The 26752-nt window shown below is 41.9% G+C and overlaps 1 protein-coding gene across 1 annotated transcript in view; it reads left to right on the top strand.

The window, feature by feature from the left end:
• The window catches only part of LOC121875260 (monocarboxylate transporter 12-like), a 118086-nt gene that overhangs the window by 27445 nt on the left and 63889 nt on the right, over nucleotides 1-26752 (top strand). The window contains exons 3-4 of the mRNA XM_042379720.1: nucleotides 17820-17963; nucleotides 21170-21312. Of these exons, the coding sequence (XP_042235654.1) occupies nucleotides 17820-17963; nucleotides 21170-21312 (287 nt within the window). The remainder of the gene's footprint in view (nucleotides 1-17819; nucleotides 17964-21169; nucleotides 21313-26752) is intronic.

Raw genomic sequence — 26752 nt, 5'->3', positions numbered from 1 at the left:
ATGTTCAGGTGTGACTCTAATTTGGGGGAACATGGCTTTAATATCTGCCATGATTGCCGTCTTTCCCTGGCAAAATCGTATCAGGACGCCTAACAGTTTGTTGCTGAGGTCTGGTCCTTGTAGTACTTGACTGTTCAACGACGTGTTGGCATACACAGCAGCACAGTCAAAGACGATGCGTACTTTATTTGGCTTCTTGGGATTCAACACTAGTTGATGTGGGAGGTACCATGTTTTTCCTGGGTTTGCAGTGAGCTGGGATGCGGGAACCAATTCGATGTAGTCCTTGCACAGCAATTGCTTCATCTCTTCAGTGTAGCGCTGGTAAAGCCTTGTATTCTTCATCAGTCTTCCCCTTAAGCTCTTCAGTTGCTGTTCAGCCATGGCTTTGTTGTTGGGGAGGTCTGGGTCTTCCTTCCTAAATGGCACTGGAAATTGATAGTGGTTTCCCGCCCTGGTGCCATAGAGTGTTTTCCAGCGAGTGGACTACACTTCCATCACTTCTAAAGTAGTTGTCTTCTAACTCCCAAAGGCGTCTGACCTGCTTCTCCAAGCGTGTCTCCGGAACTTCGTTGCTCCATATCGTCAGGCATTCTGTTACGTGAGGCGCCATTTGGTACCCCACGGATCCATTCACTGTCCAGCCTAGGCGCCTTCATACAGCGAAAGGAGATCCGTCACCTCCTACTCTGACCTCCAAAGGTACTAATGCGTGCGGAACGTCTTGACCAATTAGCAATTCTACTGAGTAGTCCTGTTCGGGCGCTGGAACCCCTCTGAGGTGTTTCCATCTCGACATATCTTGTGTTGTGGCTACTGCTTCTTGCAGCATTGCTGGGAACTCTTTGATGATTAGGACTTTTTGCAGATGGAGCATGTGCACCCTTCTCAGGCCAACACTGCTGGCCTCCAGATCAGTCTCAGCAGCCCACTGGATCGATTTGTACATCAGCGTTCCAATAGATAGTCACACCTTCTCGCCTCTTACGCCCATCTTGTTTGCTAACTTCTGAGTACAGAATGATCTGTCGCTACCAGAGTCGAGGAGCGCCCTTGTCCTGATCGTCCTTCCCGACCGGCTTCCGGTTCCCTTTACTTTGACGTTCACCACCGGCAGGACGACCCGGGGCATGCTTGGTTGTCAAGCGTCGTCGTCTTCCTGCACCTTAACCCACTTATTACTTGACTCGACTACGTAAGCATTGCTCCTTCGCTCAGATCTTGGGTGAACATAACACTCGCTGTACAACTCCGGGTCTTGTTTTTTGGGGGGTGACCGACTCTCTGTCGGTTCCCGTTTAACCTCTTCATAGAAACTCCGTTTTTCTCCCTGCACTCTTTGATTTGGACCCGATGCCGCTCTGTCTGCTGCACTCACCCAACTTCTACCAGTCATTGAATATCGTTGATAACTCCCTTGTCCTTTATCCTTAGGATGCAACTACTTGGAGTGTCTCCCTTCACACCCTGAGACACCACTCTGGAATCTAGACTTACACTCAGCCACCAAGTGACTATCTTTCAACAAAGGTAACAGCATTGTAATTTTCTCTCAATTTCACGTCGTGTAGGTATGTCCATGTTCCTAAAGTCCCAACACACTGATAAGACGTGCCATCTCGAGCATAGGGGGCACGTTTCGTCTCCCTTTTCAATCTTCATGGTCGCTCTTTTATCAATGGCAACTGCCATGCCCACGGCTCGTCTACTTGAAGACTTGCTTATGGGGGGAGAGACTGTTCTTTCATATACCCATCACTGTCGTCCCTTCCTTTAACGAGTATTTTGTTTGCTCTATCCGCATGTTTCTGTACAAACTTTTGTAGCCAGTGAATTCTGGGGTACGACCCGTGAAGTTTGTTGTGCGAGTGCAGTTGCTCCTCGCACCGATTCCATAGGATTTTTGGCAACCATCATGCTATATTTTGGATACACGACCAAGAGTTCAGCTTGCCAATCATGTTCCAGCATTCTAGGTAACTTATACTGCACAAATAATGTATCTGCCAGCTTCCGTAATCCTTCACCATCGCTTGCCTTTATTACTGAACCCTCCAACAGGCTTGATATTTTTTCTTCCGCGTATCCCCGTTCTCCTCCGAATCTCCGCGAAAGAAGCGCCAGCACCCTTTCGTAGCCCTTTTGAGGCCTCCAAAGCCATCATTAAATCCTGACCCATGCAGGCCTGTAGAAGAGGAGATAACCTATGTGAGTCAGGCATCGCTGTGTTGAACAGATACCTATTGAATGCACAAATGAATTTCCAATACTCAGTTCGGCCTTTCCCTGTAAACGTCGGGAGAGGCGTGTGAAACCCCGAGTACGTTAGGTAAGAGATTGGTTGTCCTCGCCACACCTCCCCCCGTCGAATTCTGGTTCCTTGATGTCGCTGGTGCCTCATCACCAGCTGGTCTCACTGGAGCTTCACATTTCGGCAGGCATGTTTGCTGAGTAGTTTGTTGGGAGAGAATGGAACAAGTGTTCAGGCTCCCCCTGTTGAGGTGGCTCAGTCAGTCCCCGGTTGGGTCTCACTTGCATCCGGTGTCTGTCGTCGTTCAGGACTTTCTGTCGTCCTCTTTGATCACCACCATCTGCCTCACCAGACGGGGTTGGCTGTGGCAAGTTTCCGTCTTCCAGTGCCCTCACCAAACTACTGGAGGAATCAGTAGTTGACCACGCATCAGTGTCCATTAGAACTAGTGGTGGTTGACTCCGTATTTCAATTCCTATCGTCCCTTTCCTTATTTTGGTAACTTCAGTTCTGAGTGCTTTCAAGATCACTTCTGTTCGTGCCCTTGCCGGCTCGTTCAGCTCCCTCAAGGTGCACTCAGACCTAGCGTTCCACTCCCTCAAGATAGCCTCTGTCTGAGTGATCGCCCGCGCACATGCTTCGGTCGTCATTGCATCTTCAAATTGTTCCCAGTTGTCTGGAGTCCCTTTATTTTGTCCGACTGCTCCTTTGTTGCACATATCACCGGCTACCGACGGTCCTCTATTGTCGTCCCACGTAGATGGAGTGAGAGCAAAGGCCATGGTCGATTCGACATCTCGCTTATGTTCACTCCCATCCTGGACTTCACAGACCAAGTCATTCACATCGTTAGGTTTGTCGTCCTCCATGGTGTACTGTTTATAACAACTGACAGATGAGCAGTGTTTATGCTGGTGACCTTAATCGACTACACCCTTGTCAGGTGAGCGGTATTTAGAAGAGTTTGTATGCCTTAATTGCCTACACCACTGGTGGGTGAGCGATAGTTAGAAGATTGGTATGCCTAAATCGCCTGCACCACTGGTGAGTGAGCGATAGTTAGAAAATTGATATGCCTTAATCGCCTGCACCACTGGCAGGTGAGAGATAGTTAGAAATGTTAATATGCCTTAATCGCCTGCACCACTGGCGGGTGAGCGATAGTTAGAAGATTGGTATGCCTTAATGACCTGCACCATTGGCGGGTGAGCGATAGTTAGAAGATTGGTATGCCTTAATCGCCTGCATCACTGGGGGGAGAGCGGCCTGTATCCTGCTGACAGCCGGGTAGCGTCGGGTAGATGATCGACCACATACGTTTGACTGTAATCGCCCTCAAGGCAATCATGCAATCACGGGATAAGTAGACCCAGATACGATGACTCGATAATATAATTCAGTCAGACCTGTCAAAGACAATGAATGAGTTGACGGTCGGAATTTTTTCGTAAGATGGCAGGTCGATGGGTAAAGAAAACACTTGAATTCACTTTGGTAATGATATTTTAAAATAAATTGGGACAAAAGGTGTCAAAAATATGGGTTAAAGTTGCTGAAAAGTCACGTGCTTGTGAAAAGCTCTGTGATTGGTTGTGACGTTACTGGTTGGGGTGAGCTTGTAGCGTAGTGTACTGTATATGGCCAGTTGTTTAATTTATCTTTGTGTTTGTCTATTTTCTCGTTGTTAGGCTCACATACATAATTACATGTAGGGAGATCTCGCACTCAGGATGGAGGTGAGAAAGGAAACTCAGAATAGCTTAACTCTACATGTATCGTATGAACAATACAGTGCTAAGGAGGTGCTGTGTGGTGAGGAGCTTGTTGATAGGAGGTCCTGTCCGTTTGAGAGCGTTGAGTGGAATGACCTTCACGGCGAGGCTGGGGGTATTTATATGAATCAGCAGGATCAGGTTGAGAGGTATGAATTGAGCGGCGCTGCTGATTGGCTGAGGTGAAGGCGATAACTAGCCAAACACCGGGCAGTCCGAAAGTGAGGCCCGGACTGTGGAACTCGCCGCTGGTTGGCTGGTAAACGGATGGCAAGTGACCAACCAGCAGTTGTAGGGGAGAGTATCCACTACAATACTCCCCCTCCCCTCCGAGCCCTGCAGGAAACTTGTCGGCAGGGTTGTATCCCACATGTGAGACATAAACGGGCGGAGGTGTGAACCACTCTGCCGCTACGGGTGACGACTCCGTCTAGTGACATGAAATCTGTGGGAGAAGCAAAGGGAGAAGGAGGGTTGTAGATAAGAGATTGTTGAACGGCGGGAGGAACAGGCGAGGAATGTAGTGCTTCTCTCGCGGCAGGTGCAAAGTCTTCGGGACGTCGGGTGGGGTGTCTGGGTCCATAGGGCCGGATGCAGGATCATCATCAGGAGCAGGGTCAGGAGCAGTAAGTACCTGAGGGAGAAAATAGGGTGCTGCAGGCGCCAATGGTGACCAGACCGGTGAAGGGGGCCCAGGCGGGGGGGCGCTGGGTGCGATGTCTGGGTCCTTAGGGCTAGGTGCATGATCCTCATCAGGAGCAATAGGTACCTGAGAATGAAAGGAGGGCACATAAAACTGTTGTGGACAAGGTGGTGCTGCAAGTGGCAACTGTGGGCAGACTGGTGCAGGCGTGGTTTGTTGTGGGTAATGCTGGCGGCGTCGTGTCTGCCATTGCGAATGATTGTCAGGAACTTCAGCGACCATGCAAAAACCAGGAAGGATCCGTCGTGGGGGCGTTGAAGTGGGTTGCAATGACCATCGCGCCTGACGAAGAATACTCGGAGTTGAGAAATGCAGGAGGGATGTGTTCAGGGCGATGGGAAGGCTGGCATGGGGCAGTAGCTTTGAATGCAGAAAATGCTTGCCGTAGTGTTTGCAGTAGGTCGTGACCGGCAGCAGGAGTGAAGTGGTCAAGGTCAGGAGTAAGTGAGAAGTCCCCAGGTAGGCGAAGGGTCTCGCCTAGGGTGAGATCTGCTGGGCTGCAGTCCATGTCCTCTTTGTGTGATGCGCGGATGACAAGGAGCACTAAGGGTAGAGCGTCCGTCCAGCTGTAGGGGTCGTGCTGTGCCTTGATGGCGTCCTTCAGCTGCTGATGAACCCGCTCTACCATGCAGTTGGATTGAGGGTGGTAAGCACTAGTGCAGTGCCTGGAAGTGCCAAGGAACTGTAGGAGACTATGCCAGAGTTGTGACTCAAACTGGGCTCCTCGGTCAGTGATGACAGTTGTGGGAGGACTGAAACGGGAGACCCAACCACACAGGTGTTATATATATGTATGTTTATATGCTGCCTTTATTGAATATATATATTATATATTATGTTACTTCTTACAAGGTCCCGGAAAACGTATTGTAAACCTGAAATGAAAACCTTTGTAACCAAGACAGAATAAACGCCCCAGCCAGACAGACCATGTGACTTGTCTTTCTCCCATTAAATAATGCAAGATACTACACTGGCGACGAGGATGGGATTCACAAAGTGTTGGTGAAGTCTTTGAAGAGAGGATAGTGACCACTGAAGGGAAGGCTACTCTGAACCTGGAGAATTTAAGCGAAGCGAGCAACCATGGCTGGCGTCAGTGGATACATCGGACGAGTGGGGGAGTATGATGCAGACAAGGAAGATTTCACATCATATTGTGAGAGAATGGACTTCTTCTTTCTGGCAAATGAATTAATGGACGACGGTGGTGATGCTGAGAAGAAAAAAGTCCTTGAAGAGAAAAGGAAAGCAATCTTTTTGACAGAGGTAGGAGCGAATGTTTATTCTACTCTGGTCAATCTGCTTACTCCAGACAAACCCAAAGACTCCTCACTGATTCAGATTACCAAGATTCTGAAGCAACATTTTGATCCTGCTCCACTTGAGATCGCTGAAAGTTACAGATTTGGCACCAGAGATAGAGGTAAAGATGAATCAGTAAGTAATTATATAGTAGCTTTGAAGAAATTATCCAATCACTGTAACTTTGGACAGTTCTTGAACCGAGCTCTAAGAGACAGGTTTGTAATAGGCCTGAATTATGAAAAAATACAGAATAAGTTAATGAACACCACTAACTTAACTTTTGAAAGTGCATGTCAGATAGCTACGAGTATGGAATTGGCTGAGAAAAACACCAGAGAATTTATTCCCAATGCTGGTAGTGAAACAGTTAGCAGTCGTGGCTCAGTGTGTAAAGTAACTGTAGCTAAAAGGAATAAGTATACCACAAAACAAGGATTACATGCTGATTTAAAATGTAAGAGGTGCCGAGGGAAACATGAAAGCTTTCAGTGTAAGTTCAAGAATTCAAAATGTTACAATTGTCAACGTATTGGACATATTGCTCCTGCCTGTAGAAGTGATAAAGGTAGAGTATATGCCGTTGAAGGTGGAGAGAAGGAAATGAAAAACAGTATTCATGAGAGTGTTAGTAATTTTGGATCTGATAATGATGAGAGTGCCCATGTGTTTACTATTTACACCAGTCGTGAAGAGAAGGTTAAACATAGGTATAATGTGGACTTGTGTATTAATGACACACCTGTAACCATGGAAATGGATACTGCAGCTGATTTCTCCATAATGAGTAAAGATATGTATGAGAAACTATTTGCGCATGTGCCTTTAGAAGACTCAGGTGTCAAGTTGAGAACTTATACTGGAGAGATTTTGAACACAGAAGGTAAATTAGAGTGTGAGGTAAAGTACAAAAATCAGAATTTAAAGTTGCCATTAATTACAGCTAGTTATGTGAATAGACCAACTTTGTTAGGTAAGAACTGGTTGTGTGAACTTGAGATGGACTGGAAGGAGATATTTAGTGTTAGAATGTGTAACAGTATTCCAGGTCTTGAGAAATTGCTTGAAAAACACAAGATTCTATTTGTAAAGGGACAGGATGGTATAAAGGGTTATGAAGTTCATATCACCATTGACAAAGATGTTACACCCATATATGCTAAGTCCAGACCTGTTCCTTATGCATTGAAAGGTGAGGTTGAGAAGGAATTAGACAGACTTGTGAGTGAGGGAATTATTGTGAAAACCGCCAAGAGCAATTGGGCTGCTCCAATAGTAATTGTACCTAAAGCTGATAAATCTGGTAGACTATGTGGTGATTATAAAGTTACCATTAATCAAGCTTTTGAGGATGAGCAATATCCCTTACCCACATCTCAAGATTTGTTTGCTGCGCTAACAGGTGGAACCATTTTTACTAAGTTAGACTTGTCCCAAGCATATGCTCAGGTCTCTGTTGATGCTGAAAGTCAACAGTACCTTACCATCAACACTCATAAAGGATTGTATAAGTTCAAAAGGTTGCCTTATGGTGTTAAAAGTGCACCAAAGTTATTTCAGTGCATCATGGACAAAATTCTTGTGGGTCTTCCCAATGTGTTATGTTTTCAGGATGATGTCCTTATTATTGACAGTGACATCCAAAATCATGTCAAAACCCTAGCCACAGTATTCGAAAGATTATTGGCACACAATGTTAGGCTCAACAAGAGCAAATGTTCATTCCTAACTAAAGAAGTAACTTATCTTGGCTACAAAGTGAATGCAGAAGGGCTGAGACCTGTAGAAGATAAAGTAGGAGCCATAGTAAATTTACCTGCTCCAAAAAATGTCAGTGAATTGAAAGCTTTCCTAGGTATGATACAGTATTATTCAAGGTTCTTGAGTGGACTTTCATCAGTTTTAGCCCCTCTGCATGAACTATTTAAGAAAGGGATACCATGGAAATGGAACAGTGCAACTCAGAAGTCATTTGAAGATTGTAAAGCTGCTCTGTCTAGTACTGCTGTTTTGGTCCACTATGATACCAGTAGAACACTAAAGCTTGCTTGTGATGCATCGGGCTATGGATTAGGTGCTGTCATAAGTCACATAATGGATAACGGTGAAGAAAGACCCATTGCATATGCCTCGAGAACTCTTACCCAAAGCGAGAAAAATTATGCACAAATAGAGAAAGAGGCTTTGTCTATCATATTTGGAGTAAAGAAATTTCACCAGTATCGATATGGGAGGAATTTTGTTTTAATAACTGATCACAAGCCTCTCTTGGCAATTTTGGGTCCTAAATCGCCTGTTCCTACACTTGCTGCTGGAAGAATGCAGAGATGGGCTTTGATATTGTCGGCATATGACTATGAGATACAGTACAGACGTTCAGATGATCATTCCAATGCAGATGCTTTGTCAAGGTTGCCATGTAGTGGATCAAATGATGGAGTAGAGCCTAAGGTTTATGCTGTAACCATGACAGCAGAAGATTTTCCAGTCACCTCCGGAATGATTGCTCATGAAACTAGGAAAGATGTTGTATTAGGAAGAGTCCTGGAGTATACACTAAATGGATGGCCAGAGATTGGTCCATCCTTAAACTTTCAACCGTATCATTTAAGGAGATGTCAATTATCAGTAGAACAGGGATGTGTTTTGTGGGGTATGAGAGTGTTAGTTCCACAGTGTTTTAGAGGGCAAATTTTGAATGAACTGCCTTTTGAACATCCAGGTATATGTGCTATGAAAGCACTGGCCAGAAGTTTTGTGTGGCGGCCTAAACTGGATGGTGAAATAGAAATGATGGTACGTGAGTGCTCTGTTTGTCAGAATGTTAGGAGTATGCCACCCAGCACACCTTTGAAAACCTGGAAATAGCCTACCCGTCCCTTCCAAAGAGTACACATTGACTTCTGTGATAAGGGAACAGACAAATTTCTTGTATTAATTGATAGTCATTGAAAGTGGATTGATGTTAAGCACATGTACAATACTAATGCTGGTAGCACCATTGATGAATTAAGATTAATATTTGCTGAACATGGAATACCAGAAGAGGTAGTTTCTGACAATGGTCCTCCATCAGAGTTTAAAAACTCCATGAGACTCAACGGTGTAAAGCATGTACTGACCCCACCCTATCATCCTGCCTCTAATGGTGCAGCTGAGAGATCAGTTAGAATTGTAAAGGAAGCACTTTCCAAGCAGGTAATTCAAGGAACTGTAGGAAAATCAATGAAACACAGACTAGCAAATTTCTTACTCAGATACAGAACCACACCACATAGTGTGACAGGATGTACTCCTGCAGAGTTAATGGTGAAGAGACAGTTGAGAACAAGATTAAGTTTAGTTAAGCCAAGTCTGTTTGAAGTTGTAGAGAGGAAACAAGCTCAACAAAAAATGTATCATGATAAGAGTTCCAGTGAAAGAGTGTTCAAGGGAAATGATAGGGTGAGAGTTGGGAATATGGCTAAAGGTTATGGTACTGTACATGCAAAGTGGATAACTGGTGTCATTGACAAGGTATGTGGATCTAGGACATATTTAGTGAAATGTGGTAACTCTTTGAGATATGTTCATGTGGATCACATCATTCAGGCACATGACGAGATGAATGTAGCACCAGGACATGATGATAAACTTGACACAGTTTCAGATGATCATCATCATGATGATGTCAAAGATGATGTTTCCCAGCATCCACTCACTGTGTCAACTGATTGTAGTGATGATATGTTTGTCACTGATAATGCACAGAGTGCAAGTGAAACCCCTGTAAAACTTGATGGAGGGAATAGTCCTAGAAGATCAAACAGAGTTAGGAGACCTGTAATTAAATTAGACCTCTAATTATCTGAATTGTGAACAAGCCTTTCAAAACTGTTTAGTTAGGAAGTTATATTTGTTGTGTTCTATTCTCTTCTTCCCTGCCATATGTAATTCTGTAAGTTTGTTTATTTAGGATTTGTAGCAGCCATGCTCTCTTTTGAAAGGGAGAAATAGTGTTATATATATGTATGTTTATATGCTGCCTTTATTGAATATATATATTATATATTATGTTACTTCTTACCAAAGTCAGAAAGTGTTTAGGCTTGTGTAAGCACGAAATATGCTAGGCACGTTGTAATCAAGAACAGAGAATAAACGCCCCAGTCAGACAGACCATGTGACTTGTCTTTCTCCCATTAAATAACGCAAGATACTACAACAGGAAGGCGCGGACGGCTGACTCTGCTGTAGCAGAAGGCATGGGAATGGCTTCTGTCCACCTGGTGAAACAGTCAATGCAGGTGAAGATGTAGGTGTTGCCGCAGGATGCTAGAAGAGTTTCCACGATGTCGAGGTGCACTACCTGGAAGCGTCCTTTGGGTACAGGAAAGGTTTCTAAGGGAGCCCGTGTGTGTCGATGTATCTTAGAGGACTGGCAGGCCAAGCACTGGGCAGCCCATTTTCGAGTATCAGCCTTGATGCCGGACCAGACGTTGTATGAGAAGGCGCTGGGAGGCCTGTACACCTGGGTGGCTGAGACCATGGATGTGGTCGAAGATGGCGCGACAGTGGATGTGATGCAGGAACGGTCTAGGCTGCCCACAGGACATGTCGCACAACAACTTGATGTTCGTACCAGGAACAGGGAGTTCTTGGAGGGCAAGACCTGAGGGAGATGTTTTGTATGCTGCAAGGTCTTCGTCGTTCTCTTGAGCTACGGCGAGCTGTTTGTGATCTATTGGTGGAGATGAGGGAAGAATGCTGGATATAAAACAAGAGAGGGTGTCGGCAATCTCGTTGTGGCTGTCCTTGATGTGTTGGATGTTGCTGGTGAACTCCGAGATGTAAGCCAAGTGGCGAAGAACGCAAAGTGTATGTGTCTGGGAGGCTGAAGCGAAGGCATGGACGAGGGGCTTGTGATCAGTGAAGATGGTGAACTGACGGGCCTCGAGGAAGTGCTGGAAATGCTTGACAGCAAGATATATGGCCAGGAGCTCTCAAACGAAGGCACTGTACTTGAGTTGAGGTGGTTGAAGCCGCTGTGAGAAGAAGCCAATAGGTATGAGGGTTCCGTGATCTCCTGTTGTAAGACGGTGCCCACGGCAGTAGAAGAAGTGTCTGTTGTGAGAGCGGTCCAGGCATTGGGGGCAGGGTGAGCCAGCAGGGTAAGGCGTGTGTGATGTGCTGATTAATAATGGTGAATGCTGTAAAAGCCTCTTGAGTCCATATGAGAGGTCTGTGAGATGTCTTGGAGAGTCCCTTGAGAAGATCGTGGAGAGGAGCGGGGATGTTAGCAGACTGGGCAATGAATCGGTGGTAGTAGTTGACTAAACACAGGAATTCTCGGAGCTTCTTCGCTGTTTCAGATTTGGGGAACTCCATGGTGGCAGTTACCTTCTGTGGTAAGGGGTTGGATGCCACTTGACGAGACTCTGTGACCAAGGAAGTCGATGGAGGAGGCTCCGAAGATGCACTTGGCGGGATGAACTGGCTCACATACATACGTACATGTAGGGAGATCTCGCTTTCAGGATGGACGTGAGAACGGAAACTCAGAATAGCTTAACTCTACATGTATTGTATGTACAATGCAGTGCTAGGGAGCTGCTGTGTGGTGGAGCTTGTTGAGAGGAAGGCCTGTTCGTTTGAGAGCGTTGAGTAGAATGACTTTCACGGCGAGGCTGGGGGTATTTACAGAGTATATGATTCTGCCGGATCAGGTTGAGAGGTATGAAGTGAGCGGCGCTGCTGATTGACTGAGGTGAAAGCGGTAACTGGCCAATTACCGCGCAACCCGAAAGCGAGGCCCGGTCTGTAGAACTCGCCGCTGGTTGGCTGGGAAGCGGATGGCAAGTGACCAATCAGCTGGCTGCTTCCCAGCGGGAAGCAGCCAGCTGTAATGTCCAACCTTCTCGGCTGATCGGCTCAGTAGATAAATATTATTAGATAATTAATTGTGCTTTATTGTGCAACACAGTAATACTATTTTGAATATATAAATATTACTAAGCACATAAACTAATTCAATGGATATTAGCTGCCCATACAACAAATTTCATAGTATAAACATTCCAAACAATATTGGTATTATTTTGGTTTTGGTCATCTGGGGAACCTTAAGATTCTAACTATGGGACTAGGTACTTTAAACAATAAGACACATTATCTCTACAGGATTTCTGTAGCAAATCATTTTTCGTTCGCATAAGAAAATACCTGTAGAGATCATAGGTTAGGTTAGGGTACGATGAGTTATAAGGTTAGCTTAACATACTGTACATCGGTAAGGGGGGGGGGGTAGTAACTCAAAACTAGTGATTTCCGATAGAAATGAAAGTCTAAATCGTTCATGACACAACGCAAACCATCAGAAAAAAACATAGTCTGCATGTTTAAGTACAGGGATGACCAAAACTTAAAGTTTACCCAATATAGCCTATCTCGAATCTAAACATCCAAATACTTATGGTAGTTATAGTAAAATTTTACCCATTAATTAATATAAATGATGATATATCCCAGTGGTTCATTAGTGATTCATCAAAACAATAACGGCACAAAGTCCAGACAATGTCATTATTTCTAAATTTACTCATATCTCCATCTAGTACTGATATACTCTGTAAATGCACTGAAAAAAAAGAGAAAGTCTACCAGGTAAGAGTACATGACAGCTGAGCTGGTGTGAACATGGGAGTTTTTTCTGTCTAAAAGTACAGAAGAATGGAGGAAACTGCAGCGGGTCTATTGGCCCATACTGGTCAGTCCCATTTACACCCAACCCCTATCGCTCATATATCCATCCAACCTACGTTTGAAGCTGCTCTTCATGGCACATTTCTTCACTTACGATATTACCCCCAACTAGTGACGTCACAACCAATCACAGAGCTTTTCGCAGTTACGTGACTTTTTTGCAACTTTAACCCTTATGTTTGTCACTTTTTGGCCCAATTTATTAAAAACATATCATTATCATAGTGAATTTAAGCATTTTCTGTACCTGTTGACCTGCCATCTTACGAAAAAAATTTCAACTGTCAACTCTTCCATGCCTGAACTTGCCTAGCTTATACTACAAACGGGCAAGGGGGGACCTAGATGAGGCGTATAAGCATCTCAGGGGGCACTACTCAGTTGAGTGTCCTTATTTGGAGCTGGCGGACGCTCGCCCCACAAGGGGTCACAGCTCAAGATTGAAGAAGCCGCAAGTCCAGAAAACAGTGAGGGCAAACTTTTTCGGAGTGAGGGTTGTAAACTCTTGGAACAATCTACCAGAGAGTGTGGTGACGGCACCGAGTGTGAGCTCTTTCAAGAGAAGACTTGACCAACACTGGAGCGGGTTCAGGTACATTCAGGAGTCGGTGCATGCCCAGTATTTGCCAACAGTGCGTGACAGAGACGTGACCGATCGCCCGGGCGGCTAGCGAGCCGATCTTTTGGTGAAGAATATAAATGAAAAGAGACGTGACCGATCGCCCAAGCGGCAAACAAGCCGATCAGTGGCGAAGAGGATAAAAGTAAAAAGTAAGACACTTTTCGTCTATGACTTCCCGCGCAAAGAGGTGAGATGAGGTTAGGGGTCACAGCTTAAGCTTGAAGAAGCGACTAGTCCACAAAATTGTGAGGGCAAACTTTTTCAGAGTGAGAATTGTGAACTCGTGGGAAAATCTGCCAGAGAGTTGTGACGGCACCGAGTGTCTTTCAAGACCAGACATGACCAACGCTGGAGCAGGTTCAGATACATTCAGAAGCCAGTGCATGCCCAGTACTTGCCAACAGTGCGTAACAGAGACGTGACCGATCAGTGGCGAATATAAAAGTAAAAGTATCTAGACATGCAATGGAAAATCAATAAAAACGTAAATATTTTCAAACATCAACACATACCAGGTCGTAGGTTGTAGGCAGCTATCTAACAGGGAGGTACTACCGCCTGGGAAGATATTGGAAGCATAATGTGTTTTGTAATTGTAGACCCTGCTTCCATATGGCATCACAAAAATTGTGATCAAGTCCCAGGTTAATGATCTGACATTCTGCCTCATTTACACATAATTGCAGGGTCATAATTGTTTCTCTTACTTTGACAACACAACATACATACTGTATATTGTTTCTCACTATTGATATTTTTTTAATTTAGTCTCTATTATTATTATTATTATTATTATTATTATTATTATTATTATTATTATTATTATTATTATTATTATTATTATTATTATTATTATTATTATTATTATTATTATTATTATATTCTCGCCCCCAGGCCCTGATGTGGACCTGTGCTCTAGTGAGCTAATACTGTAAAAAAAATGAAAATGAAATAAACCACACACACACACACACAGATATACTGTATATATCCAGGGTTACTTATCACAACTGCTGAATTATATTAATTTATTTCTCCTTAAGATTGAGAGTATATCCATTTTAAGGATTTGGAAGTTGTTTGATTGATTGATGCATTTATTGAGATAAAGAAAAATACATCTCAAAGGGATGAACTGACATAAGTCATCCTCACCCCAGTCCAGGAATGTCCCTCTCAGGACTCATATAAATCCCTAATACGGGTATATCTCATATAGTCACTTATAGTACATACAGTTATATTCTAGATGCAAAATTTCTATATTTCTTTAACATTTCATCTATTTTCTTATTTTTAAACATCCACTCTATTTACTTGGAGACATTATTTATCTGGTCATTTCTATATACATTAAGCAATGGTCATTCCAGTATATAATGTGGCAGGGTATGGGATCTGGATGTTTTATAAACTCTACATTCTTTATCCTGTTCACTTCTCTCAGCTCCAAGTTCCCAGTAATATTTGTATCTTAATTTTAACGTCATATACACTGAATCTTACCACCTGCTCCTATCTTTCCCATGTGTAAAATTTGTGTTCATGAGAACATGATGGTAATGCTTCATTGTTTCACTTTTCTCATATATTTCATTCCTTTTTAAATTATCTTCTATTGATTATATTTTCCGTAATTTGCTCCTTAATTGTTTCAAAGTTTTAATACATTGTAGGGTTTCGTTGATATTAATGTTGTCTAGCACTCAGGATGGATGGAAACTCTAAGGTGGTTTTCTTGTATAATATAAGTTATATGATAGACAGTCTGGTGCTGGAGGTGCCGTGTGGTGAGGAGCTGCTCAGTAGACACGTTCGGTGAGTAGCGTGTTGAAGGAGGTAGATGTGCAGGAGCTTCGTTAGAGAAGATGTTGCCTGTTGCTGGCCTCCTGGTTGAATGAAAGCTGGACAGCGAGGAGCTTGCTGGGAGGAGGTGTTGCGTGTTCAGGAACCGAGAGCAGAATAAGAGCTGGTTGGTAAGGAAGCTCAGAGAAGGACAGCTGGTGGGTCGCCATGCTCGCTGGCGGGAGCGAGGACCGCCAGGCAGGCGGAGGAGAGGCGAGGGCCGCCAGGCAGCGGCGGAGGAGGAGGTGTTGCATGTTGTAGAAGTGAGGCCAGAATGAATCTCAATGGAGAGACAGAGCTTATATACCCAGCAGCCGTGAGTCATCTATGAGTCATGTAGGGAAAACCCGAGAAGTAACCGGTCTTTGGCTCTGTTGCTAGGATACTGCGGCATCTGGTGACGCCCCCCGCTTGGGCCGCTAGTTTGGTTGCTAGGGAAGATGGTAGCAGCTGGTGGCTGCGGCTACGCAGTTGTAGGCAGTTGTAGGGGAGACGTCCACTACAACATATTATGTCGATCTCGGCCTTTTCCGTGGCTCTTTTTGTTATTATATTTACTGCTTCACTTAGACCAATTCCCACATGTGAAGGGGTCCATACAAATCGACCACAATGGGCTTTTTTCCTTATTGTATTTACTAATTTTCTACTTGAACCAATAATGTATTCAAAGATAGGACTCCCGCTGTTCAAAGATCCCAAAGCTGCCCTACGATCAACAAATATATATGCATCTTTATGGCTCTTTACAACATTTTCCAATCCTACTAACATTACATTTAACTCAGCTTATGTTGATAATATAAAATTTCTTAGCCGGGGTCCAATTTTGGTGTCATCCGTACCTTATTCTGTATACAGTGCAGTACAGTACTGTCTTATAAGGATCCCACACCCTGTCCTGCCACTTGACACAACTGAACCGTCACAATATACATGCAATTTGTTTATTTTAGGCAAATTAATAATCTTATTCCCATATAAAACCATTAACTGTCCTGGATCATGTAAGGATTTCTTCATTGTAAGAGACACTATGTCTAACTCTACTTCTCGTTCTCCCAGGTTGGATCCTTACAACTTTTCTGAACAGTTGTACACCAGTCTGTCAGATTACATTTTTTAATAATATTTACTAATCCATTCATGTATCCTCTCTTGCCCTGTCTCCAGAAGGTCCATTTATTTTTTAAGCCACCATTTATATCTTGTACAAATTGTTGATTTCATAAATTGAGGCTCTTTACTTATATGCATTTCCCATTTTCCATAGAAACATTGTTACTTGTATATTCCTTTCCATTTGTTTATTCAAATGTCCATAAAAGGGGTTTTACTTTAAAACTTAACAACTTGAGGGATACTTCGCTGAATTAGTAATATGAAGGTTATGTCAGATATTCAGTATTTTGTGTTACTTAAGGCCCCTGTTCATCTGAGAAATTTGTTCAACTGTCCATACAAATTTGAGTAAGTAGATATCACACTGTACAACCAAGTACATTATACTGTACTGTGCATATACTGAACTCATTTGTTGAGTGAAGGTTATTTAATCATTAAATGTTATCCAAATCACTTGAAAGTATAAACAGGGTCCAGTAGAGAAACTTGATGGTTTAAAAAAAAACTTGAATGACTTTTTACCTGAATTTATTAACCAAACTGTAGTACATCTCAAAGCATTTTAGACAAGACTCACTTCTTAAAAATTACATCAGCGAGATGGTGTCCATTCTTATTTTACACATAGTTACAATCGGGTGTGTAATTTCCCCTATTACTCGATGTGGCATTTCGAGAGGTACTGTTGCCACTTCATCCCTTATGTTCTGTTTCAACTCAGCGCAGCTCAGTTCAGTTCAGTTCAGTTGAACTGCACATGCACTCAAGGTCACTTCTCCCACTTCAACGATTTCGAGCACAGCCTTGTTTAAAAACCGTCAGGTTTCTCTGCCGGAGCAGCCGGACCCTTTATATGCTCCTGCAGTAAGGGAACTGTGTTCAGGTCTCCAAAACTTTAGTTCAGATTTCAGTTCATTCTTTTCATAATTAAGATATTTCTAGGGATATCAAAACGAGGACGCAAGAGTTGATTCAGTACTGTATATTTATCCCCTTGTGTACTATGTCTGTCACTAGCCAAATATAATATAAAAAGTGGTGTCCCTATGTTGAATGGGTTAAGGTTAAGGAACCGGTGTTTAGTCTCGCAAAACAAACAAGAAAAACAAAATTATACAAAAGCAGGATTGTTTTGGTTGTCAATTACTTTTCCTTGTTAATTATTAGTGTTTCTATGTTTTCCAAAATTTATAAGTGCATCCATTATAAATTTTTATGCCTCCATGTATCAAGGAATCCATTTATTTTATATTTTGCTGAGTACTGTATTAATCCTGTCATAAATAATGGAGTGCATGTGCTATGAGCCCCATAAATATATATTTTTTATTCAATCCTAAGTGATTATTGTACCTTAATGATATCTAATTTGTGGAATAAAACTCCCCCCCCAAAAAAAATTATAATAAAAGATTCACTGTCTCACGTGTTATTAATGATCATCAACTTCTTCAGGACCAATCGCAGGGATGTTGGTCAACAAATTCGGGTGCCGGGTTGTGACCATCATCGGCTCCCTCCTCGCCTCCCTCGCACTCTTCCTCTCTATCTTGGCCCCCAATGTTGAAACACTCTACGTTACCATCGGTCTTGGTGCAGGTAAGGGGCCCAATCAAAGAATTTCTTTCAGGTGAAGCATTAATCTGTTAAGTCCAGTCATGTGAGGAGGCTCCAGTTGAATCAAGACCTACTTCCACGAAGGTTCATCAGTTAACTTCCCAGACTAGTAAAACTGCAGTCAATTGAGGAACAAGTTGAGTGAGGAACCAGTCAGGTGAGGTACATTTGAGCAAACAACCAGTCATTGGATTAATTAATTCTGGGCCACATCTGAAAATTAAGCCCAATGAAGTTCTAGACTGATGAGAATAGACTCAAATGAGCAATCAGTCAGTTTAGTGTACTATTAATTGAAGAGCCATTGGTAATTATTGACAAGCCATTGAACTGAGGATCTCATCATTCGAGGAAGAGTTTGTTGAGGCTTTGGTAAGAATCTAGTCAGTGGGAAAAAATATTGGTTTAGTTAGGTTGGTCCCACTCAATTGAGAATCCAGGCAGCTGAAGCTCCAGATAGATGACATTTCATTTAGTTGAGGGCCCGTTATCATGTTGTGAAATATGACACGAGCCATTTTGTTAATAGCACAATTAAAATCTTAAACTGTACTAAAAATATATTCTAATAGTGTATCCTCGTGTTAGAACAAGAATACTCAGACCAATCTGGTCTGGCTTAGATTAGTGTGCTACAGAGCAGAAGCAGACACAGCAGCTTGCTGAAAGGATTGTGATATCATAGACGACGCCTCTTTCTTAATCAAATGGCATGTCAGAAGCTACAGACTCCTCCAGACAAATGTTTGCAGATGAACCCAAGTTATTTATGGAAATTAAGAACCAAACAGTCTGTGTAGAGCCGCAGAAAGATCTCAATGAGCTTCAAGAGTGGTCGAAGAAATGTGGCTGCCAATATTCAGTGTCACGAAGTGTAAGAGGATGCACCTGGGTCGTACCAATGGTAAGGAGGCGTATCATATTATCCCAACAGGACGAAGAAACTGCATTAATGGAGACCAAATGCGTAAAGGACCTGGGTGTGTATGTTGACAATGAACTGAATTTCTCGGGCCATTGTGAGGAAGTGAATCAAGCAACTAGGTCTTAGAAGGGCGTTCAGATATCTAGACGGTCCGTCCCTCGTAACGATCTTCAAGAGTGAGGTGCTTACCCGCCTAGAGTACTGTCACCCCGTCTGGTCCCCGAGATACTCTAAGGACTGTCAGTTGATTGAAAATGCCCAAAGGAGTGCCGCCATACTAGTGCCTGCACCTCGGCACTTCAGCTACCCTGAGAGATTAGAACACCTGCATTTGCATTGCTTATACTACAGATGGGTAAGGGGGGACTTAATTGGGGTATATAAACATCTCAAGGGGCACTACTTAGTCGAGTGTCCACACCTGGAGTTGGCGGACGCCCGCCCTACAGGGGTCACATCTAAAGGTTGAGAAAGCCACAAGTCCTGAAAACTGTGAGGACAAACTTTTCTGGAGTGAGAATTGTAAACTCTTGGAACAAGCCTGCCAGAGTGTTGTGACGGCACCAAGACCAGACTTGACCAACACTGGAGTAGGTTCAGATACATTCAGGAGCCAGTGCACGCCTTGCCAACAGTGCATAATAGAGATGTGACCGACCACCCAAGCGGCTAACCAGCCGATCATTGGCAAAGAGGATAAAAGTAAAATGACAGGTAACAATGGTTGCAAGCCTCTTAGGTATGCCAGGTCCAGGAACCAAGCAAAGTCAGAGTGTAGAAGGGCTGAAAAAAAGAGTTCCTGAGGCAGATTGTCCGCCCCACAAGAGGTCACAGCTGAAGGTTGAAGAAGCCACAAGTCATGAAAACTGAGGAAAATCTTTTTAGGAGTGAGAATTGTGAACTCTTGGTACAATCTGCCAGAGTGTGTTGTGATGACACCGAATGTGAGCTCATTCAAGGCCAGACTTGATCAACACTGGAGCAGGTTCCGACATATTCAGGAGCCGGTGCATGCCCAGTGCTTCCAAACAGTGCATAACAGGGACGTGACCGACTTCCCAAGAGGCCAGCAAGCTGATCAGTGGCGAAGAGGATAAAAGTAAAAAAGTAAAAGTTAAAGTGTTCCACTTGTCAACAGCTTATGACTGTAGATAGGGGTTAGATTGTGACCACAAGTTGAATGCTCAGTAAAGTCATGCTCCTGGATTGATTACACAAATTGGCTCCAATGATTTAGGATTCATGATGCATCCTCCACCTAATTCTACAGCAACATCGATAAGCTACCAAATATAGGGAGGTATAGAGCACTTCAATCTTTGACTTAGTCCTGAGATATCAAAGAGCCCAGAGTGAGAAACAAGATTCATTGTAACGTCCCCGCCAGTGTCTATGGAAAGAGTTAATATTTTGCTATTTGGACTTTAGAGATAGGTTATGTTACCTTTCAACATTCTTGGACAGTCATATTATTTTGGAGATAATGTCAAAAGTTGAATTATTTATCGTAAATAATACTCCAAAAAATCTGCCAAGTCTCCACGTGACATCTGTTTGTTAACAACCGAGCCACTCAGTCTGAGTGTTCATACTCTCACGTCCACTTAAAACATAAAATTACAACATGATGCTTCAATAAAGTTGCTTTCATTGGTACTAACTATCAAAATAAGTACCTTTTGCTTAATATGGTGGGGTCCCCGGTTAGGAAGTTAGTTAATTAGGTAAGTTTCTTTGGTTGGTTAGTTCAAATATCTCTTTTGACATCTTCTCATAAATGGGGGCAGAGGATTTTTGCCATGACTGCCTATGTTCATACTAATGCTATTTTACCATGAGTCCACTCTGATTGGCTAATCAAATCAAAATGATTATGCCCTGAACCTATTAGAACCTTACCTTACCTCACCTCACCTAACTTCCTAACCTGTGTATTGTCATTTCTATTTTCCTACTCTCGTCCAAACAACATCTTTAGAAAAAATGAATGCAGTGGATATTTTGCCATTTTGTTCGCCCATAATGGACGATTAGCCAATCAGAGCGCACTCATGGTAAAATAGCGTTAATAGGAACTTAGCCGGTCATGTGAAAATATCCACTGCATAAATGGGGATTTTCCAAAGAAAATGAAAGTCAGGTTTAAACAAAGCCCACCTATCCAACAATGTTGAATGGGTCTGAGAACAGAATATACAATACGTACTGCACATTATTAAGATGAATATATAACAAAGAAATTACAATATGATTTGTCTTGCAGGTCTTGGGTTTGGTCTCATCTACCTACCTGCCATCGTGTGTGTCACAGGGTATTTTGAGAAGAGACGTTCTTTTGCCACTGGTATTGCTGTTTGTGGTTCTGGCATCGGCACCTTTGCATTTTCACCACTTGTGGAGTATTTGGTGAGTCTCATGTCTTATCTATCTTCTTTGAGTTTTCCTTGATTTTTTCATTGTTGACGTAGGTATGATGCTACAGTATACCTGGCTGATGCATTATTGAATTAAAATAGATTTTTTTATTATGCTAAGTTTGACAAAAAGAAATTCAGTGTACAGGTACTCCTATACAGTATATTCTGGACCTCTGCAGTGGTGGTGACTCGTGATGAAATGCATAAGGAGGACTGCAATTTTTTTTTTTTTTAAATTTGCCACACAGAAAAAAAAGAATATTATTTACTTACCTTAGGGTCCAGTTTGTGAGTTGAAGTTCATGTCGTGAATACTCTGGGGCTCAGCTGGGCATTACTTGAAAATAAACTCCATGCAGCAACTCTTTCATGTATCAGAGTTACTTTTTCATTAAGGTCCTTTATTTCTGTGATCATTTTATTTTCAATGGGTATTATTATTAAGGCAGATAATCTGTCATTCACCATGGTATTTCACAAGAAAGTTTTGATTCTTTTCAAGGAAGAAAAGCTCCTTTCTATCTCAGCCGTTCTTGTCAGTGTTGTTATTATTATTTTGATAAGCTTTGCAGTTTATGAGAATGTTGACTGTAGATAGCTTTCATTAGTATTGATCAAGGTATGTCTACTGTAAAGTCGGAGAGCTGCTATTATACTCATCCACCGCACATATCAGACAAATCACTGAACTACAGAGGTTGCAGCCCATATTTCAGTGTAGCACGTGTGCTAAATGTGTAAAAAGAAAGTACATTTGCAAACTTGCTATGATTGTCAACTAAGTTTATGTGTATTATTATTATGAAAATGGTGTCAATATATAATGAAGACAACATTTTAACTGAATCTTTTTAGAAAAATTTAATGATTTTTTTTAAATCTGGTATATAAGTAGATGTATCATACAGCTTGACGAGTCGCCACTGGTTAGGACCAATACAGTACATTAAAAATTGTTGGTGTCCTCAAGCTCAGGTCTGTCACATGCTGCTATGTGATAAACCATTACTCAGTCAAATGTATACAGTTCATTTTGTAAAAAAATTTACCTGTCCAATGGTGATTGGAGGTTGGTAAATGAGTTGCGGAGTACAATTATTTAAACTATCATTATCTAAGAGAAAATCCTTATAATGATTAATATAAGTCATAATAATTTGTTTATATTAAATGGTTTTGGTAACTTTTAATTACTAAATAGAGCTCAATTGGGAAATGGTAGTACAGTAATATAATACTGCTTCAAATCCGAATGATTGGTATCCCTGCACCTGCTGATGCATGGCATGAGTTGTTTTGATCAACAGAGACTGGCCAACCTTCAACCCGCACACACCAAACACTATTTCAGGTATCCTCCGATTTATGATCACTCTATCTAAGATATTCTGCTTTAACGACGGTGATGTAAACAATTTTCATGAACGATAGTCATCGTTCGGCCAATGATGAATATGGAACACATCTCTTGATGCACTTGACAGCTGCGGTCAACCCACATGCCGTCATGCGGCCATCTAGTGCACTACAGTACAGGTAAACCTCTATTTACGATATCCCAATCTACAATAATTTGCGTCAACGATGCTGATATATTAAGACCACTTCCATATTTGTGATGTAAACAAACTCACATTCATGATAGTCATCATCCTGCCAACTAGCCAAGGCAGCATATAGAATGCATCACTTCATTCGTTAGCTGAAGCATCATCTACCTGAACGCTGCCTCACGGCCATCTGGTGAACTATAGTCCAGGCATTGTTTATTCTTGTTTACATGTGTGTTAGAAATGGAGATCAATGTTTATCGGCTATCATCGGTGTTTTTTTTTTTATCTTACAGCGTGAGGACATCATTAAAGTTCACATTGTACTCTGTTTTAGTTACTGTGAAGTTCTTTTGCTCTGACTGTGAAGTGCTTCTGCTCTGATCTCCCACCCCGACAATGGGTGACCTGATATTGCATCAGGAGGTCAGTAATATGAGACCACTAATTCCTTGACCCTACCTCTACCACAAATAAGAGAAGAGTCTATATACAATAGGTGAGACCCACTAATCCCATACCACATATCCATCACAAGTGTTAAAAGACGTAAAAAGTGATAGCAGTTACGTATTACAGATACAATAGGAGATTGGACAATATACAGTACAGTACTTCTCCTGTAGACAAAAGAGGACAGTACTGTAGTAATATACAGTACATTATTTTGTTTATTTATAATATATTGTACATGTACATTGTACAATGGTTTTTGTGTAAATAAATACAGGTCTTGTGTCTGTTCGTGTGAGATGCATCTCTTAGACTCGGGAAAACAGTGGAGAATTCCACTGTGACACTACTCCATTCACGAAGCACCTTGCACGCCTGTATCGTATAGATATTTTGCTTTTTAAATATATTTATTTCGCCCAACTTTCAGATAAATTATTCGGGATTACTTCAGTAAGAATTGAGTCCCCATAATTATATTGTACCTTTCATAAACAAAACTACATACAGTATATCATATAGGTAAGAAGTACCATCATCAGGAATGCATCCCTATATATGCAATGGTACCAAATTCATTTCTCTAACACAAATAGAACAGATGTTGTGAATAAAAATTTATAAACATTTTTGGTAGCCACAAATATATTTGCAACTTGGCTTTTGTCTTTATTCAAGATAATCTTCAGGTCATGAGACCTACTAATCCCCTACCCTGACACTGGGTATCCTGACATTGCATGAGACCACCCACCCCACAGGTCAGGTCAGGAACATGAGACCCAGTAATCCCTTACCACACCTTTATCGCAGCATTTCTTACATTTTTGCTTAAAAGAATTGAGTCCCCACAATTTTTATCATGTTTTTATGACTGAAGTGAATAATGTAACTTTGAAAATGTCTAGCAAACATTTTACTCACCCTCTTTAAGGTCAGGACAAAGGCTACACCTCCAGTCTCCACTCTTCAAGACTCCCCAAAGTCTGTGTGGGACTCAGGATGATATCTCCACTCCACCTTAACACTCTTGAGGCTTTCATACTCAAAATTGCTTTTAATCTAAATTATCACTTCATTGTTTTCATACACAAATTTATGTGTGAAGTGAAGTAAAAAAAAAAAATTCGTGTATGAATGCTAGACAGGCAAGACACATACAGGGGGGTGTATTTAGCAACATCAGCACAATCTGGCAACTATGTAGACTGCACTCCAGTTTCCCTTTTGTACTTACGGCTTGTGCTGATTTTTCGTGCATCACAGCAATTTAATTTATTCATAAGACTGTTGTGAGAGTTTTGAACCATGCCTTGAGTTGCTGGCGAGGGTGGAGGGGTGGAAAAACGTTAAAGGTGCAAGGAGATAGCCTCTCTCTAGCGAAATACAGGGGGTAATAATTTTTTCCAACTTTTATTCAATAATTAATTTGTCCTAAATATGTATGCTTTATAGCGGAATAAGTTCATATTGCAGTAACATGAAACAACGGAGGTATAAAGTGATGTACAGTATAAACATTTCATTAAGTGTAAAAAAAAAAAATTTCTACTTGCGCTTGCTTATACAGTATAAATAATTATTTTATCGTGATTACTTATATAAAACTGTTTGTAGATAATTTATATACAATGCTAATGCAACAAATCCCACTTTTTTATCTCAAATAGCAAGCTTGCTATAACTCATTACGTACAATTATCTCTCGTGTGATGCAGTCACGTGCAGTGAGGTGAGTAACAGGCCAGACCCCGAACGCCTTGCGGGAGAGCGCCTACCCAAACCCAAGAGTGTTATGAGTCCCCTTAGCCTTGAAGGGTACATGTGATGACGACTAGACTTCTTCTTAATGATGTGGTGAGTGTTGTTTAATTGTTTTGTAGTACTCTAGGAATTTTTTTTTCGGTGATACATTTCGGTGTCCGACTGTCCAGGAACCTGTCCCATCGCAAATAGAGGTTTACCTATAGTAATATCTCCATTAGCCGGAATCTCCGATAACCGGAATTGAAATTTGCTCGGAAAATCATTCCCAAAGCCGGAATTTTAAAAAATTTCTGGCTTTGGGAACAAATTTTCCAGGGGAGGGGGGGGGGGAATCTGACCTAACCTGACTCAATGTTAGGTGGAGGTAGGGTGGAGGATTAATGGTCTCATATTACTGACCTTCTGATTGAATGTCAGATCTGAAGATGTCTTGAATAAACATGAAAGCTGAAGTAGTTTTAGGGGGATTGGGATAAATATAAGTACCGGGTATACTTTTTTATTTATTTATTTATTTATTTTTTTTTATACGGGGATTAGCCCACCCGGTCGCAGGTCACTGACTCACATCGGGGATTTGGGGGCAAAAATGTATTAATAATAATAATAATAATAAATAACCATAAAGAAATACAAAAATGAAAAAAAGATCAAAAGTGAGAAACAATATTAGTATGTTGTGTTGTCAATAGTAAGAGAAACAATTGAGACCCTGCAGGTGTGTTTAAAAGATGCAGAAAGTCAGATCAGCAACCTGGGACTTGGTCACAATTTTCATGATGCCATAAGGCAGCAGGGTCTATCCCTTCAACATTACATTACATAATATTTTTAAATATGGAGTGAGAAAGCAGAAAGGTGTGGATGATTAGAGTGATGGTGTGGAAAGGAGTGGTAACATGCACCAGTGTTGCCAAGCGATAAGCTCCTCAACAGCTGATCATTTAATTTGCCTCCATGCAGTCACTCAACAAGACCCTCACTGGATGCTTGTTGTCTTAATTCCCGTGTGTGTGTGTGTGTGTGTGTGTGTGTGTCAAACATTCAAAGAAATATTGTTGAGCTTGCCAAGCACATTGTAGGATTTGAAAAAGTTGATGAAAAGTTTGTTCAGGAGTCAGGTGGTGACGTGACATGCCAAGTCACTTACACAGCACACACATTAACAGCACTACTAAACCATTGTCTTATAACATTTAACATTATAATTTAATTTTTTAAATTAATTGATACATGATGGCTCGACTGGGCTAATTTTGCACTTAGACAACTGATCAATGAATAAACCAGGGCATATGGAGACTCATTATACACTAGTGATGTCACGAAGCTTCACAGCTGCAGCCACAACTTCTGAGCAATCACATGAATTATCACAATCTATACTCAAATGTATAAGTTAATTCCTAAAATTTTTATATCTAGTGCAAACTGTGGGATGTGTATACTCAAATTAATTGCTATCTTGCATGTAACAATGTCACTTATAAGTGTTTCCCGCCTGAATGTTCCGCCAAGTTTGAGCCAATGGCTGGAACTTGTGAGAGTGAATGCCTTAGGCTGAACCAATAAGAAAACCCTGTAACTGTGATGTCATAAAGAGGTAGTGTCCCCTTTGTGGCTGACGCAGTTTGAAAAAGCACAGTCTGTTTTTGGAGA

This window comes from Homarus americanus, unplaced genomic scaffold (genome assembly GCF_018991925.1).
Source record: "Homarus americanus isolate GMGI-L3 unplaced genomic scaffold, GMGI_Hamer_2.0 scaffold56241, whole genome shotgun sequence".
NCBI lineage: Eukaryota > Metazoa > Arthropoda > Malacostraca > Decapoda > Nephropidae > Homarus > Homarus americanus.
This window is presented reverse-complemented; position numbering and strand designations above follow the sequence as displayed.